Here is a 13,220-nt window from a genome sequence, read left to right as displayed (position 1 = left end):
GTGACTTAAATAAAGCTAAAATCTACCCTCAAGTGCACATTAAAACATTAAAATATGTCTGAGCTATCTGTGACATCATCTAAAAAGGAAAGATAGTAAGGTCATTAGAGATGGAGCACAAGCTTGGATTTGGGAAGGACATCAGCCATAGCCTTTCAAAGAAACTTTGCTGCCATTTGCTTTACCAACATAGGGAAGTCACAGAGTGGTTGAACAGGGATTTTTTCTCCCAAAAAAAGTAGGGAAGTAAGAGAAGATCCAGCAAGCAATGGTATGTTTCATCACTGGATTATTAAATAAGCACAAGAGTATAATGGAAATGAACTACAAACAGTAGTGGCAGATGCTATAAGAGAGGAATTGTGCATTATGAAGAGGTTTAATGTAGAAATTCCAAAAGCGTACATCACAACAAGATTCAGGCAACTTATTATAGGGTACTTGAATTAATTCTTCTGTTTGCTGGACACAGCCTTACCACAGCAGTCATACTGGTTCCTGTCAGATCAACAAAATTTAGCGCTGTCGGTCTTGGCTAGCACTTCAATGAGTGACTTTTCCCAGGTCTGCCAAGAGCTGTTGGCAAGTGGGGTGCACTCTGCCCTTCTGAGGCCAACTGAGGAGCTGCTTGACTGAGCAGTAGTGGCTCCGGTCATGAAAACTGACAATGGCCAGGAGAGCAGAGTACTGACCACATGCTCCTCCACTACTATTGTGCCTTCTGGGGACCTGCATTAGATTCTTGGTACTACCAAGGATTTTTGCTTGGAGGGAGGACTGGTACAGAATGCACTCAGCCTCATGATACCAACTGTGGAGCTATTTGACCAGTAGTAGTGGCCCTAAAAGCCTGGCAAGTCTGAAAAATGTCTGGAAGAACAGTGTGCTAACCACACACTTCCCCCATACAGCATCTGCATGATGCCACAAGGCAGAGGATGACACAGCAGCCAATAGGCATCCCTTGGGGTTTCACAGCCCGGACAAGGAGCTCATATAAGGTAATTTAGGGAGGCTGTATCCTTTAGCAGTTACAACCTTTTCCCACTTTTTGGGCAATAAATGGTTTCTGCGATAAAAAAAAAAAATCAGTTTCTTTTGAGATGGTCCACTTGTGGAAACAATTTTTGAGCTCATTAAAAGATGTGAAGAGTTGTTCAGAAAATTTACACTGCATGGACAGAAACAAATGGTAATCAGAAAGGGTGATGTCTGAAACAAATGGTAATCAGAAAGGGTGATGTCTGGTGAACACAGTGGGGTAAGATGTCCCATTGAAGGCCCTCCAAGGTTTCCTTCACTCGATTTGCAACACGGTTTGGCACTGATAATGAAGCACTCACTTCGTCATGTCTCAAGCATACAGAGGATCTTTTGTCATTAAATGTATGATTCATATTGTGTGAGTGTGTTCCATAACATTCAGCATTCACTGTTTGACCCAGTTGCAGTAGCTCATGGTACACCACACTGATCAGGATGCATTTTGCCACAAACTTCAAATTGTTGCCTTTGAATCATCAAAAACAGTCTCTGCATGTTGTTTCTGACACAGCTTGTTCTGCATATGGTAATACTAGCCAACAATGATTTTCCACAGCAAATTTACTGAGATGAAAGCAGAAGAGTGGCACTTTCTGCAAATGATGTTCTGTAGGTAAAAAACTCAACATGTTCAAGGCACTAAATAGATATGTTCCACAGAAACAAAATCAAATCTTTTAGTTTTTACCCCTCACAGGATAATTACCGTCCTATTGGCAACCACTGTTATAGAGGGTGTTGGGTGTATTTTTTATTGAGGGATGAAGATATTAGCAGAAGAAAAGAAAAAATGGAGAACAACAACAAACCAGTGAAAACCCTGATTACTAAAATATGTTACTTGTCATATGCATGTACAATGTTGTTGCCTTGACTGACTTTCATCTCTCTTTCTCTCCAGTGTGTAGTTTACGAATATCATCATACTGACTTCTGCACACAGTACATGACCGAGTCATTGAAGACAGTATCAGCTTTCTGCCCCCCCCCCCCCCCTCACATCATAATATCAAAGCATTTATTAATAGCATCATATGAAATATGACCCCTTCAAATGAGATCAGCTAAACAGCTTTGCTTCCATGGCAGTTTGTTGACACCCCTGCCACCTTTACAACAGCCAACCATTAAGGCAAAGGAATACTACCACAAATACTGAAAATTGAGGAAGATAAACTTACCATTGATTCCTTTAATTTCTTAACTTCATCCTCTGATGATCTATATTGTTCCAGTTCTTCCTGAATTGCCTCAGCCACAATTGGAAATGGGCTGCAACAATTAATAGAGCACATTGCAATTTGCATCCAAATTCAGTAGAAACTGTGGTAGCTCCCTCATAACTATTCATTTTTATGTCTACGTGATATCAAAATTTACAGTTTATTTATACAAACACCTAAAATCTGTACTTCACTATCAAAATCAAATTAATCAAACAAAAAAAAAAAGACAGATCCCTCCCATTCTGGGATGTGAGTGACCTGTTCTTTCTTTTAACCTCCCCCAATCTATCCCTCTCACCTCTTTGAGGAAGAAACTATTTGTTCCAAAAGCTAGGATAGAGTATCACTTTTATTTTTGTGTGTATCTTACTGGCAGTATTATGCATTTTGCCTCCTGAAGCTATGTACTGGGCATCAATTCTGTCTCATAATTTATTAACATCATAAATAATCTGACAAAGAGTTTTAGTAATATAACCTACACTTACAGTTTGATTCATGCACAAGCACAAAGTGAAAAGTGCTCAGCCTGCTACAGATAAGGTACTGATATGAGGGTTGGAACAATAACAGTGGCAACTATTTATTTACAGCTCGTACAAAATAGATATGTGTTTCAAAGTTTTACTGACCTTCAAAGTAGGCACCATCATTGTGTATAACCCATTGCCAGCCATGTGGAAGTCGTAGCAGTGCCACTTGTGTTGACAGTTTGAGTGGCATGGTCTATTGCCTGACGAATTTGTAGCAGTTCAGAAGCAAATGCCGTGAAGTGTTTCCTTCAGTTAAGAAACTGAGTTGAACTCACTTAAGTCAGGGGACTGCAGTAGGTGGTAAAGCCCAGCCCATCAGTCAAACAAATGAGTAACAGCTTGCGCTGTACGTGCTTGAGCATTGTCCTGCAAAATGATGGTCAGGTCCTGCAGAAAGTGTCATCACGTCTGTCTTTAAGCTGGTCATAGGTTGTGTTCCAAAAATGAACAGCATTGTGATATACACAATGCTGGTGACTACTTTGAAGGTCAGTAAAACTTTGAAACATGTATCCATTTTGCACGAGCTGTAAATAAATAGTTGCCACTATTAAAATCCCAACCCTCACATTAACTTAATATTGTACTGGACAAGCAGTTATTAAGGTGTATTAAATAGCTGACACCAAAAGCACACGAATGATTAAATATATTGTACATGTAGAATTAACTGCCTGAAAGCTTTATGCAAGATGGGCACCATATCTGATGAATGTCCACTACAGACCAATTTGAAAATAAATTTCTCCTTCATTGTTCAAGGCCACTTTTAAAAAAATCAAACTGATTTGTGCCCAGATTTGTTAATATAGATGAAGGCAGGGGTTCACCACTTTATGAGAGAAATAAAATAACAGTCAAATCAGTGGGCCCTACAACAACAAAAAACTGTTTTTGATTACATTCAGTGAATTGACTACATACGTAATACTTTCTGGGATTAAAAAGAGGGGTTGTTCTCACTGATTGCCTGGTTACTGGTGAATCTATAACTGGTGATAAAAATATGCCAGTTTTTTGGTGACTGCATGGAAAAATAACAAGAGAACAGTACTAGATTGCGAAAGAAACAAAGGAAAAAAAAACCTTCGTCACACGGTGTTTCTCCAATGAGATGGGATCTCAAAACAGAACAAAAGGGAAAAATATAGCAAAAAAAATGTTTTCATCACAAGAATGGACCTTCAAAATAGGAAAAGGGATGTAACTTAAGTGTGAATTGTTGAAACATCCTCCAAATTCACTATTTTTAACACCCTCAGATTTACCACCTATTTCTAAATCTACAGAAATTTAAGGTTGGAAATTTTTTTAACTCAAATGAAGAGATATGCCAGCCAGAAGATTAGCAGTTTGCAGTCCCTGTAGAATCACACTTCAGAAATTAAATCTATTCATTGGACAAATATTGGGTTAAGTACAGTGCTGGTTGTAAAGGCATGTCCTGTTTGTGACTCAGTGACTGTGGAGGAGGAGGACACCACAGAGAGGAGGTTGGTTGGTTGGTTTGGGGAAGGACACCAGACAGCGAGGTCATCGGTCTCATCGGATTAGGGAAGGACGGGGAAGGAAGTCGGCCGTGCCCTTTGAATGGAACCATCCTGGCATTTGCCTGGAGCGATTTAGGGAAATCATGGAAAACCTAAATCAGGATGGCCAGACGCGGGATTGAACCATCGTCCTCCCGAATGCGAGTCCAGTGTCTAACCACTGCGCCACCTCGCTCGGTAAGTACAGTGCTCTGATACAGAATTCTCTTTAATGGTTTGGAGACCAAGCATAGTGCAACTCGGGCCACAACACTGTGTAAAAGGCCCATGTCCAAGTATGTCTCAGATCACAATGACGCACACACCACCTATCACTTGAAAAGTGGAGTAGGTTTGTTACCTGTTCCTTGACAGGTGCTGCCCACTGTAGTTAGTTTACAGAATTACTTCAATAACAGGAGTAATGAATGTAACAGATGCTGTCGCAACTAAACCACCCTTGTGCATTTGCACTTGCGTGAGGTTTGTTCACATAATTATTAGGATTTGATGTTTTCTGTAATTCTGCTACAAATATGTCATGTTTGTTGAGTGAGTAACGAATTTTGGAAACACTATTCCTACCACTGACATGAAGCAGCATCAAATACAAGTTTGGGATTTTTTCTCAGGGAAGACAAAACAATCTACTGGCACAGTAAGCAGGTAAGAAATATGCTGGTACTGATCCCATTGCACCCAACCTCTCTCCATATGCCAGATTGTTTTAGACCTTTCACAGAAAAAAAGAAATTATGTGTGAAATTGCTCATAACTCACTTCAAAGATATTTTTAAAGGATATTTATATTATATCACCGTTACTGTAAAATTTATAATCTATCACAGAAATAAATTAAAAATTTATAACCTATCACTGAACTAAAATAAAGATGAAAAATAAGTCTTGACACTTGGTCTTTCTGGTGTTTATTTCCCTTTAAGATATTTCAAATGAAGTTATTCCAGTAACATTTTAAGTAACGACATAGCTGGACTTAAAATTCTGTAAGGGGCTGGAATTTGAAATGTTAAGAAATGGACTTTTCACTTAAAAAGCAACCTATCACCACCTAGGTAAGAAATTTTCTCCTTGCCTTGCCATCTTTATTTGGTTGTCACCTCATTTTGAATCCTTGTTTTGTTTGTAAATAATAGCTGTAGGGTGTTATAATTGCTTCATTTATTTATATATTATGATTATTTATGACTGCAACCTTTATCCTTGGTTCTTAATTACAGGATGATTAGTGATTCTCTTGCATGCACTTCTCCATTCAAGACATAGGAACAACACAATATTTTCAGGTAATTATGCAATTTCACATTTCTGTTACTAGTGGTGAGTAAGGTACTATTTGCTTAGTTTTAAACTGAATTATCTTAACTGAACTTAGGTAACATAGACATTTAGTTTTTTTCAGTAACTGTAAAATTTTACCATGGGTGAGAAGTGTGGGCTCTGTTGTAGGTTTGTGAATAGTGGGTTACAGTGTGGGATTTGTTCAAAGTATTTTCACTGGAGGGGGGGGGGGGGATGCTGTGGGGAAGCCAGTGGGCATTCTAACGAGATCCTCTCCTGAGAATGCAGACTCTGTAGTAGAAATAAGTTGATAGAGGGGCAGGAACATAAGATCTGTGGCCTTCAGGTGCAGTTACAAGAAATACAGGAGGAACTAGATAGATTGAGGAGTGTGAAGGGTACTGGGGAATGGGAACTGACAGTTGGCAAGAAGGCAGCTAGAAGGAGGAGGTATTCAGGCAGTTGTACTTTGCATATATGCAATAGATTTGACCAACTGTCACTCTTGTAGCTGTAGGTGTAGGTGTCCTCAGCAGTTAGGAGGCCTAAGTCAGTTGCAAAGTCTAACAGAAAGAAGAAGGTTCTGCTGCTAGGTAGTTCACATGCTAGAAATGTAGGCCAGCAGTTGCAGGAAGTGTTGGGGAGTGAGTACCAGGTCACCAGCATCGTGAAACCTAGTGCAGGGTTGGCTCAGGTGACTGACAGCATAGGGGAGTTAAGTAGGAATTTTACGAAGGAGGTTCAGGTAGTGATAGTGGGCAGAGAAGGAATAGTCTTCACAGGGACGGGGAATATGATGTAGGTGGCGACCTGGTAACAATCGCTACTCAAACTGGTGGCACTAATGTGTATCTCGTGCAACTGTGGCATCGTCATGATCGTCCTCATCTTAATGCAGCTGTTAGGCACGTTAACATGGGGCTAGAGAAGGCACTGATGGCAGAAGGCATGGGTCACATTGCAGTGGTGCCAGCTGAGTCTATCAGTAGATTGGGTTTAACTAGGCATGGCCTTGCACCTCAGTAGGTATGGGTAGGGGAGGCTGGCAAAGCTTATAGGTGACAGTGTAGTGGGTGTTGTTGTTGTTGTTGTTGTTGTTGTTGGTGGTGGTGGTGGTGGTGGTGGTGGGATCTCTTACGGAAAAAAATCTGGCAGTAGTTGGCATTAGAGCTGCATCTTATGTTAGAATGAAGTCAGCTGATAGGTATACCTGTTTAAAGGAAGTCCCTCTAACTAAGGAATCACCTTAAGAGGACGTCATGTTTCCAAGTAGAGCAGGCATTAGCATACTTCATCAAAATATAAGTGGTGTTAAAGATAAAGTTAGTGAACTGCTTATAGATGTTGACTCTGAAATTATTGGTATATAGGAGCACCACTTAAATAATTTGACAATTCAGAGGCTTCCTTTGCCAGGATACAGATTAGCTGGCTGTTTTTAAAGGAGTTCCTCATAGAGTGGGGGAGTAGCTATGTACGTAAAAAGCAGTATTCCATTTGATTCCATAGACGTATCACAGCACTGCACTGTACAGATGTTTGAATGTTGTGCAGGGGCAGTTGAATTTAGTGAAACTAAACTTCTACTTTTTGTTGTTTATAGGTCCCGTAGCTCTGACTTCAGAGCATTTCGCTCAAGCTAGAGAGGGTTCTTCAGTCACTTTATAGGAAGTACCAAAAATTAGTTATATGTGGTGACTTCAATATTAATTTTGTATACAATTGTGCAGGAAAAAGGATGTTGGTAAATCTCCTAAATTCATATGATCTGATGCAGACTGTGTTTTTTTCCAACTAAGATGCAGGTGAGCAAATGTCACATATAATTACAAACTATGTAGGAAAGTTAATCCAACAGGAATAGAGTGTTTTTTAAACCTTGTCAAGGAAGAAGAGTGGCAGGATGTTTATGGTGCCGGTAACATAGATAACAAATATAATGCTTTCCCTAACACATTTCTCATGCTCTTTGGGTTGCTTTCCATTAGAATGTTCTAAATGGAGTACTAGCAGTAAAAGGCAGCCTGAGTGGCTGACTAGTGGGATAAGGATACCTTGTGGAACAAAGCGGGAATTATATCAAAATGTTAGAAGTAGACACAATCAAGCTATTACAAACAGTACTGTAAAATGCTTTAAAAAGTTGTTAGGAAGGCAAATAGTATGTGGTACGCAAATGGAATAGCTAATTCACAGGATAAAATTAAAACCATATGGTCAGTTGGGAAGGAAGTGTGTGGTCAGCAGCACAAGGTCGACGATATAAAGTCAGTTTGTAGAAAAAATATTTCTGTTACTGATAAATCAGATATATATACAGTATTTAACAATAATTTTCTTAGCACTGGTGATGAATTAAATAAAAACATAAAAACTTAGTTTCTACAGGGAATCATATAACGCTCTCTCTTTCCCAGATTGATGTCTGAAATACTCCTCTGTGATAGAGACAAGGGGGAGATCGAGTCAATAATTAAATCACTGAAGATAAGGACTCTCATGGATATGATGGACTGCTAGCAGAATATTAAAGTACTGCACTACACACATGTTAGCCCTGTAATTTTTCCTTTAGGAATGGCCAGGTTCCTGAACGATTAAAGTACTCTGTAGTAAATCCGCTTTATAAAAAGGGAGAAAGGGATAATTTAGACAATTTTAGACCTATTTCTATGCCATCAGTGTTTGCTAATGTTATTGAAAAGGCTGTGTATTTAAGGATAATTATCATTTTATATCACACGATTTGCTATCAAATGTACAGTTCAGCTTTAGAAGTCGTTTAACAACTGAAAATACTATACTTTCTTTTCTCTGTGAGGTACTGGATGGGTCAAACAAAAGGTTTCAAATGCTAGGCATATTTTTTGATTTAACTAAGGCATTTGATTATGTTGATCGCAAAATATTGCTCCAGAAGTTGGACCATTACAAAATATGGGGAGTAGCTCACAATTGGTTCACCTCTTACTTTAACAGCAGACAGCAAAAGGTCATTGTTCACAGTGTTGAGAATGGCTGTGATGTGGGGTTTGAGTAGGTACGGTCAAATGGGTGGTGTCCCAAGGATTAGTGTTGAGGCCACACCTGTTCCTTATTTATAAAGGATGTTGTGTGCGACACCAACTTAGTTTCAAATAGTGCAGTTCATGCCATAAGTTCATGGCTTGCAAAAAATAAACTAATTATGAATCACAGTAAGGCTCAGTTTTTACAGTTTTTAGCACACAATTCAACAAAACCCGACATCATAATTTCACAGAATGGGCATATGATTAGTGAAACTGAACAGTTCAAATTTCTAGGTGTTCAGATAGATAGTAAACTGTCGTGGAAAGCCCACATTCAGGATCTTGTTCCAAGACTTAATGCTGCCATTTTTACTATTCAAACAGTATCTGAAGTAAGCGATCATTTGACACAAAAATTAGCCCACTTGGCGTATTTTCATTCGCTTATGCCTTATGGAATTATATTCTGGGGTAACTCTTCCCGTTCTAAAAGCATATTTTTGGCTCAGAAACAGGTGGTTCGGGCAATAAGTGGTGTTAAGATCACAAACTTGTCTACCCCTGTTCACGAGTATGGGTATTTTGATATTTTGACACTGGCCTCTCAATATGTATATTCTTTACTGTTTTTTCTTGTTAACAATATCAGCTTATTCCCAAGAATAATCAGCTTTCACTCAGTTAATACTCGGCATTAATCCAACCTGCATTTGGATCGGACTTCCATAACTCTTATGCAGAAAGGTGTGCAGCATACTGTTTCATTCATTTTCAATAAGCTACCACAAGAATTCAAAAATCTTAGCAGTAATCCATGCACTCTCAAGTCGGAACTGAAGAGTTTCCCCACGTGTCACTCCCTCTATTCTGTAGAGAGTTCCTTGAAAAATTAAGCTGATTCTTACAATATATTGTTGATTGCGTTTACTTACACTTATGGCTTGATATTTTTGGGTTCATGAACATTTTATTTTTACTTGTTATTACTTTTATGTTGTAATTTTATGTACTGACACATTCCATGACTTTGGAGTTTGCTCCTCAATTTGGTCCTATGGAATTTGACATGTAAATAAAATAAAAAAATTCAAGTCAGCTAGCAAAATAATTATATTATGAATTACTATCAGTCAAAGTGAAACAGGTGGATCAGAGAAAAATTATGATGAACATAAGATCTCACTATGCTGAAACTACTACAACATAACGCTCATCATTATATTTTAATTTGAAACAGCAATTATATAGTGACCGCAAACAAGACCAGGAATGACTACAGAATTTGTGCAGCCCTCAACTCACCAAAGCATCAACAGCGAGCCATCGGAGAGTAAACAGGTGGGCAACAACAAGAGAAATACGAGCAACAGAGATGGCATGGCAGAATACCAGGCCCAACAAGTGAACCAATATCAAAAACCTAAGACATAACAAATCCAGAACCAAACAATGATGCAGAGAGATAGTAATTCAATAGCACAGTGAAATCCCAACTGACTGACTGAGCAGCTGCACTGCTGGCTTTAAAGGAGACCCACAAGCACTGATAGGCAGGCAGGACAGGCGTGTCTCCATAGCCAGTGCTGCAGAGGTGATAGCAGTGCTTGTAGATTATAGCATTGTCATCTAGCAGCTATCTAGGATACCAGTAGTTACATCATCAGATGGCAGGAGTTCAAACTGTTAGCACTAAATTATTTGACTTTCTAAGTTTGGGAATTTTTTATGACATTGAAAAATAATGTATTTACCTGTAAGAAAAGATTATATAAACTTTTGGCCTGGTTTGGGTGTAGTTATACTGGTGTGCACATGACAAGGCAGAGCATGTGGTGATGTGCAATGGCAAGGGACAGCATACAATGTGATACTACATGCAATATAGTCAGTCCACTATGTCTCTGGTGTGTGTTTTGTGAAGTGGTTACAAGGTGTAACATTGATTTTCATGATAGTTTACGTATGGTGACAGTATTTTTCCACTGTACTGTTTGTCAAGGGTGGCATAAAGCAACAAGGTAAATACACTTTAAGATAAAAAAGGAATTACGTGAATGGGACAGAAATAGGAAGATGTGATGTAGATGTACAAGCAAACAAATGATTACAATTTCAGAACAATTGGATGAATTATTCAAGAGAAAGCGCTTCACAAATTGAGCACATCAACAACATGTTGGTCCAACTCTAGCCCAGATGCAAGCAGTTATTCGGGTTGGCACTGATTGATAGAGTTGTTGGATGTCCTACTGTAGGTTGTTGTGCCAAATTCTGCTCAACTGTTGTGTTAAATCATCAAAATCCTAAATGGTCAGAGGGTCCTCCCCATAATGCTCCAAATGTTCAACTGGGGAGAGATCCAGTGATCTTGCTGGCGTAAATAGGGTTTGGCAAGCATAAGATAATCAGCAAAAACTTTTGCCATGTGGCACGCAGGCATTATCTTGCTGAAATGTAAGCCCAAGATGGCTTGCAACGAAGGGCAACAAAATGGGGTGTAGAATGTAGTCAACGTACCGCTGTGCTGTAAGGGTGCCATAGATGACAACCAAAGGGGTCCTGCTACGAAAAGAAATGGTACTCCAGGCCGTCAGTCCTGTTTGTCAGGCTGTATGGCGAGCATCAGTTAGGTTGGTATGCCACTGCTGTATGGGGCGTCTCCAGACATATCTTCGCCAGTCATCAAGGCTAAATTCAAAGCAGGACTCATCAATGAAGACAATCCTACTCCAGTCAACGAGACTCCAAGGCAAAGATGTGTCTGGAGATGCCCCGGACAGTGGCAGGATACCAAACTGACTGCTGTCTGCAATTGAGTCCGACAACCAGGAGCAATAGTCTGGGGTGCCATTTCTTTTCATAACAGGACCTCTTTTGGTTGTCATCTTCAGCGTCCTTACAGCACAATGGTACATCAATGGCATTCCTCACCCCATTTTGTTGCCCTTCATGACAAGCCATCCTGAGCTTACATTTCACCAAGATAATGCCCGGCCCGACATGGAGACAGTTTGTACTGCTTGTCTTCGTTCTTGCCAAACTCTACCTTAGCCAACAAGGTCACCAAATCTCTCCCCAAATGAGAATGTTTGGAGTATTATGGGCAGGATCCTCCAACTATCTTGGGATTTCAGAGATCTGACATACCAACTGGAGAGAATTTGGAGTGATAGCCCTTACTTCAGGAGGACATTCAACAACTCTATCAATGCCAAAACGAAGGTGGGCCATGCATTATTGACTTGCTCAATTTGTGACATTTTTTCACTTGAATAAATCATTTAATTTTTCTGAAACAGTAATCATTTCTTTGCCTGTACATTTACTTGGACAATTCGTTCATGGTATGTCACATTTTTTGTTTTAGAGTGCATTATCTTAAGGAACAACATCAACAGCTTTCCTTGGGAGAGACAGATGCAGAAAAAGTGGCCTAATGTGGCACTTACCCTAGCATTGCTGATTACCATGGTAGACAACAGCTGATGAGTGTGGCATGAGACAAATACAAGAAAGCTCACTAGTAAAGCCAGGCTGTATTATCCATTTACCTCTGTGCGGAACACTTCCTGCATCCACATTCTCACTTGCACAGAATTTTAACTCCAGATCAAAGATCTCTGTCTACTCTCATCCTCACTACAGGGTGATCCCTTTCAACCTGGGGTGAGTGTTCTGCTCTTCCTTCTTAACATTTCTCAACCTATACCTCCCTCCTGAAAGAAAGACAATTAAATTTTGTCAGACTACCCATTTGAACCTGTTATTTATTTTCAAACACCTAACTGTAACATTCATGAACGCATCAAAATCACTATCACTGTGGGTAGCACTCCATTATCCTCTCCACCACCAAGAAAGATGATAACAACAACAATCTGTAATCATGGGTGCTGCAACATCCCCCTCCCCTCCCCTCCACAGCTTTTGTTTTGCTTAGAAAGTGCATGCATCTGCAGAATACGTCAGCACATAATAATTATCCTGTGTACTGGCTTGCAAAACCTACTCCCATCACTGTCAAAACATCAATTTATTCTGAGATGCAATGGAAGAAATTACTACAGAAGATGTCTTCACTGAATGGGGCCAATACAAGAATAGGATGTACCCGAAGAACTGCTTACAAGTCTGTCAGAGCATGAGAAACACAATCTCCCTTATTTACATGATTATTCAGGGCAGACCTCAAAAGGCATCCAGAAAACAAACTGAGTTGCAGATGTTACATAAGATTTTAAGGGATAAAATAAAGGAGATTTTCGATTGCAAATGAGGGTCATTAGCCTGGACTAAACAATACTGTTAACTTTGCTAAGCGGCATCAAGAATCTATGAATATACCTATCAAAACAAATATCTGGAGACGTGATGACACATCTAAGCAATGTGTTTTTATTACAGTTGTGCAAGTGCCTCTTGTAGAATTAGTGACACACACACACACACACACACACACACACACACACACACACACACACACACACACACACACAGAGAGAGAGAGAGAGAGAGAGAGAGAGAGAGAGAGAGAGAGAGAGATTAACAGGTTAACTGTGTGCAGTGTAGTTGCAC

At 39.6% G+C, this 13,220-nt stretch overlaps 1 protein-coding gene across 1 annotated transcript in view; it reads right to left on the bottom strand.

Moving 5' to 3' along the window:
- The window catches only part of LOC126416759 (protein sly1 homolog), a 187,107-nt gene that overhangs the window by 96,904 nt on the left and 76,983 nt on the right, over positions 1–13,220 (bottom strand). Inside the window, exon 8 of the mRNA XM_050084599.1 lies at positions 2,226–2,316. Within this exon, the coding sequence (XP_049940556.1) occupies positions 2,226–2,316 (91 nt within the window). The remainder of the gene's footprint in view (positions 1–2,225; positions 2,317–13,220) is intronic.

This window comes from Schistocerca serialis, chromosome 8 (assembly GCF_023864345.2).
Source record: "Schistocerca serialis cubense isolate TAMUIC-IGC-003099 chromosome 8, iqSchSeri2.2, whole genome shotgun sequence".
In the NCBI taxonomy this organism is placed as follows: Eukaryota; Metazoa; Arthropoda; class Insecta; order Orthoptera; family Acrididae; genus Schistocerca; species Schistocerca serialis.
The sequence above is the reverse complement of the archived record's forward strand: the minus strand, read 5'-3'. Positions and strand labels throughout refer to the sequence as shown.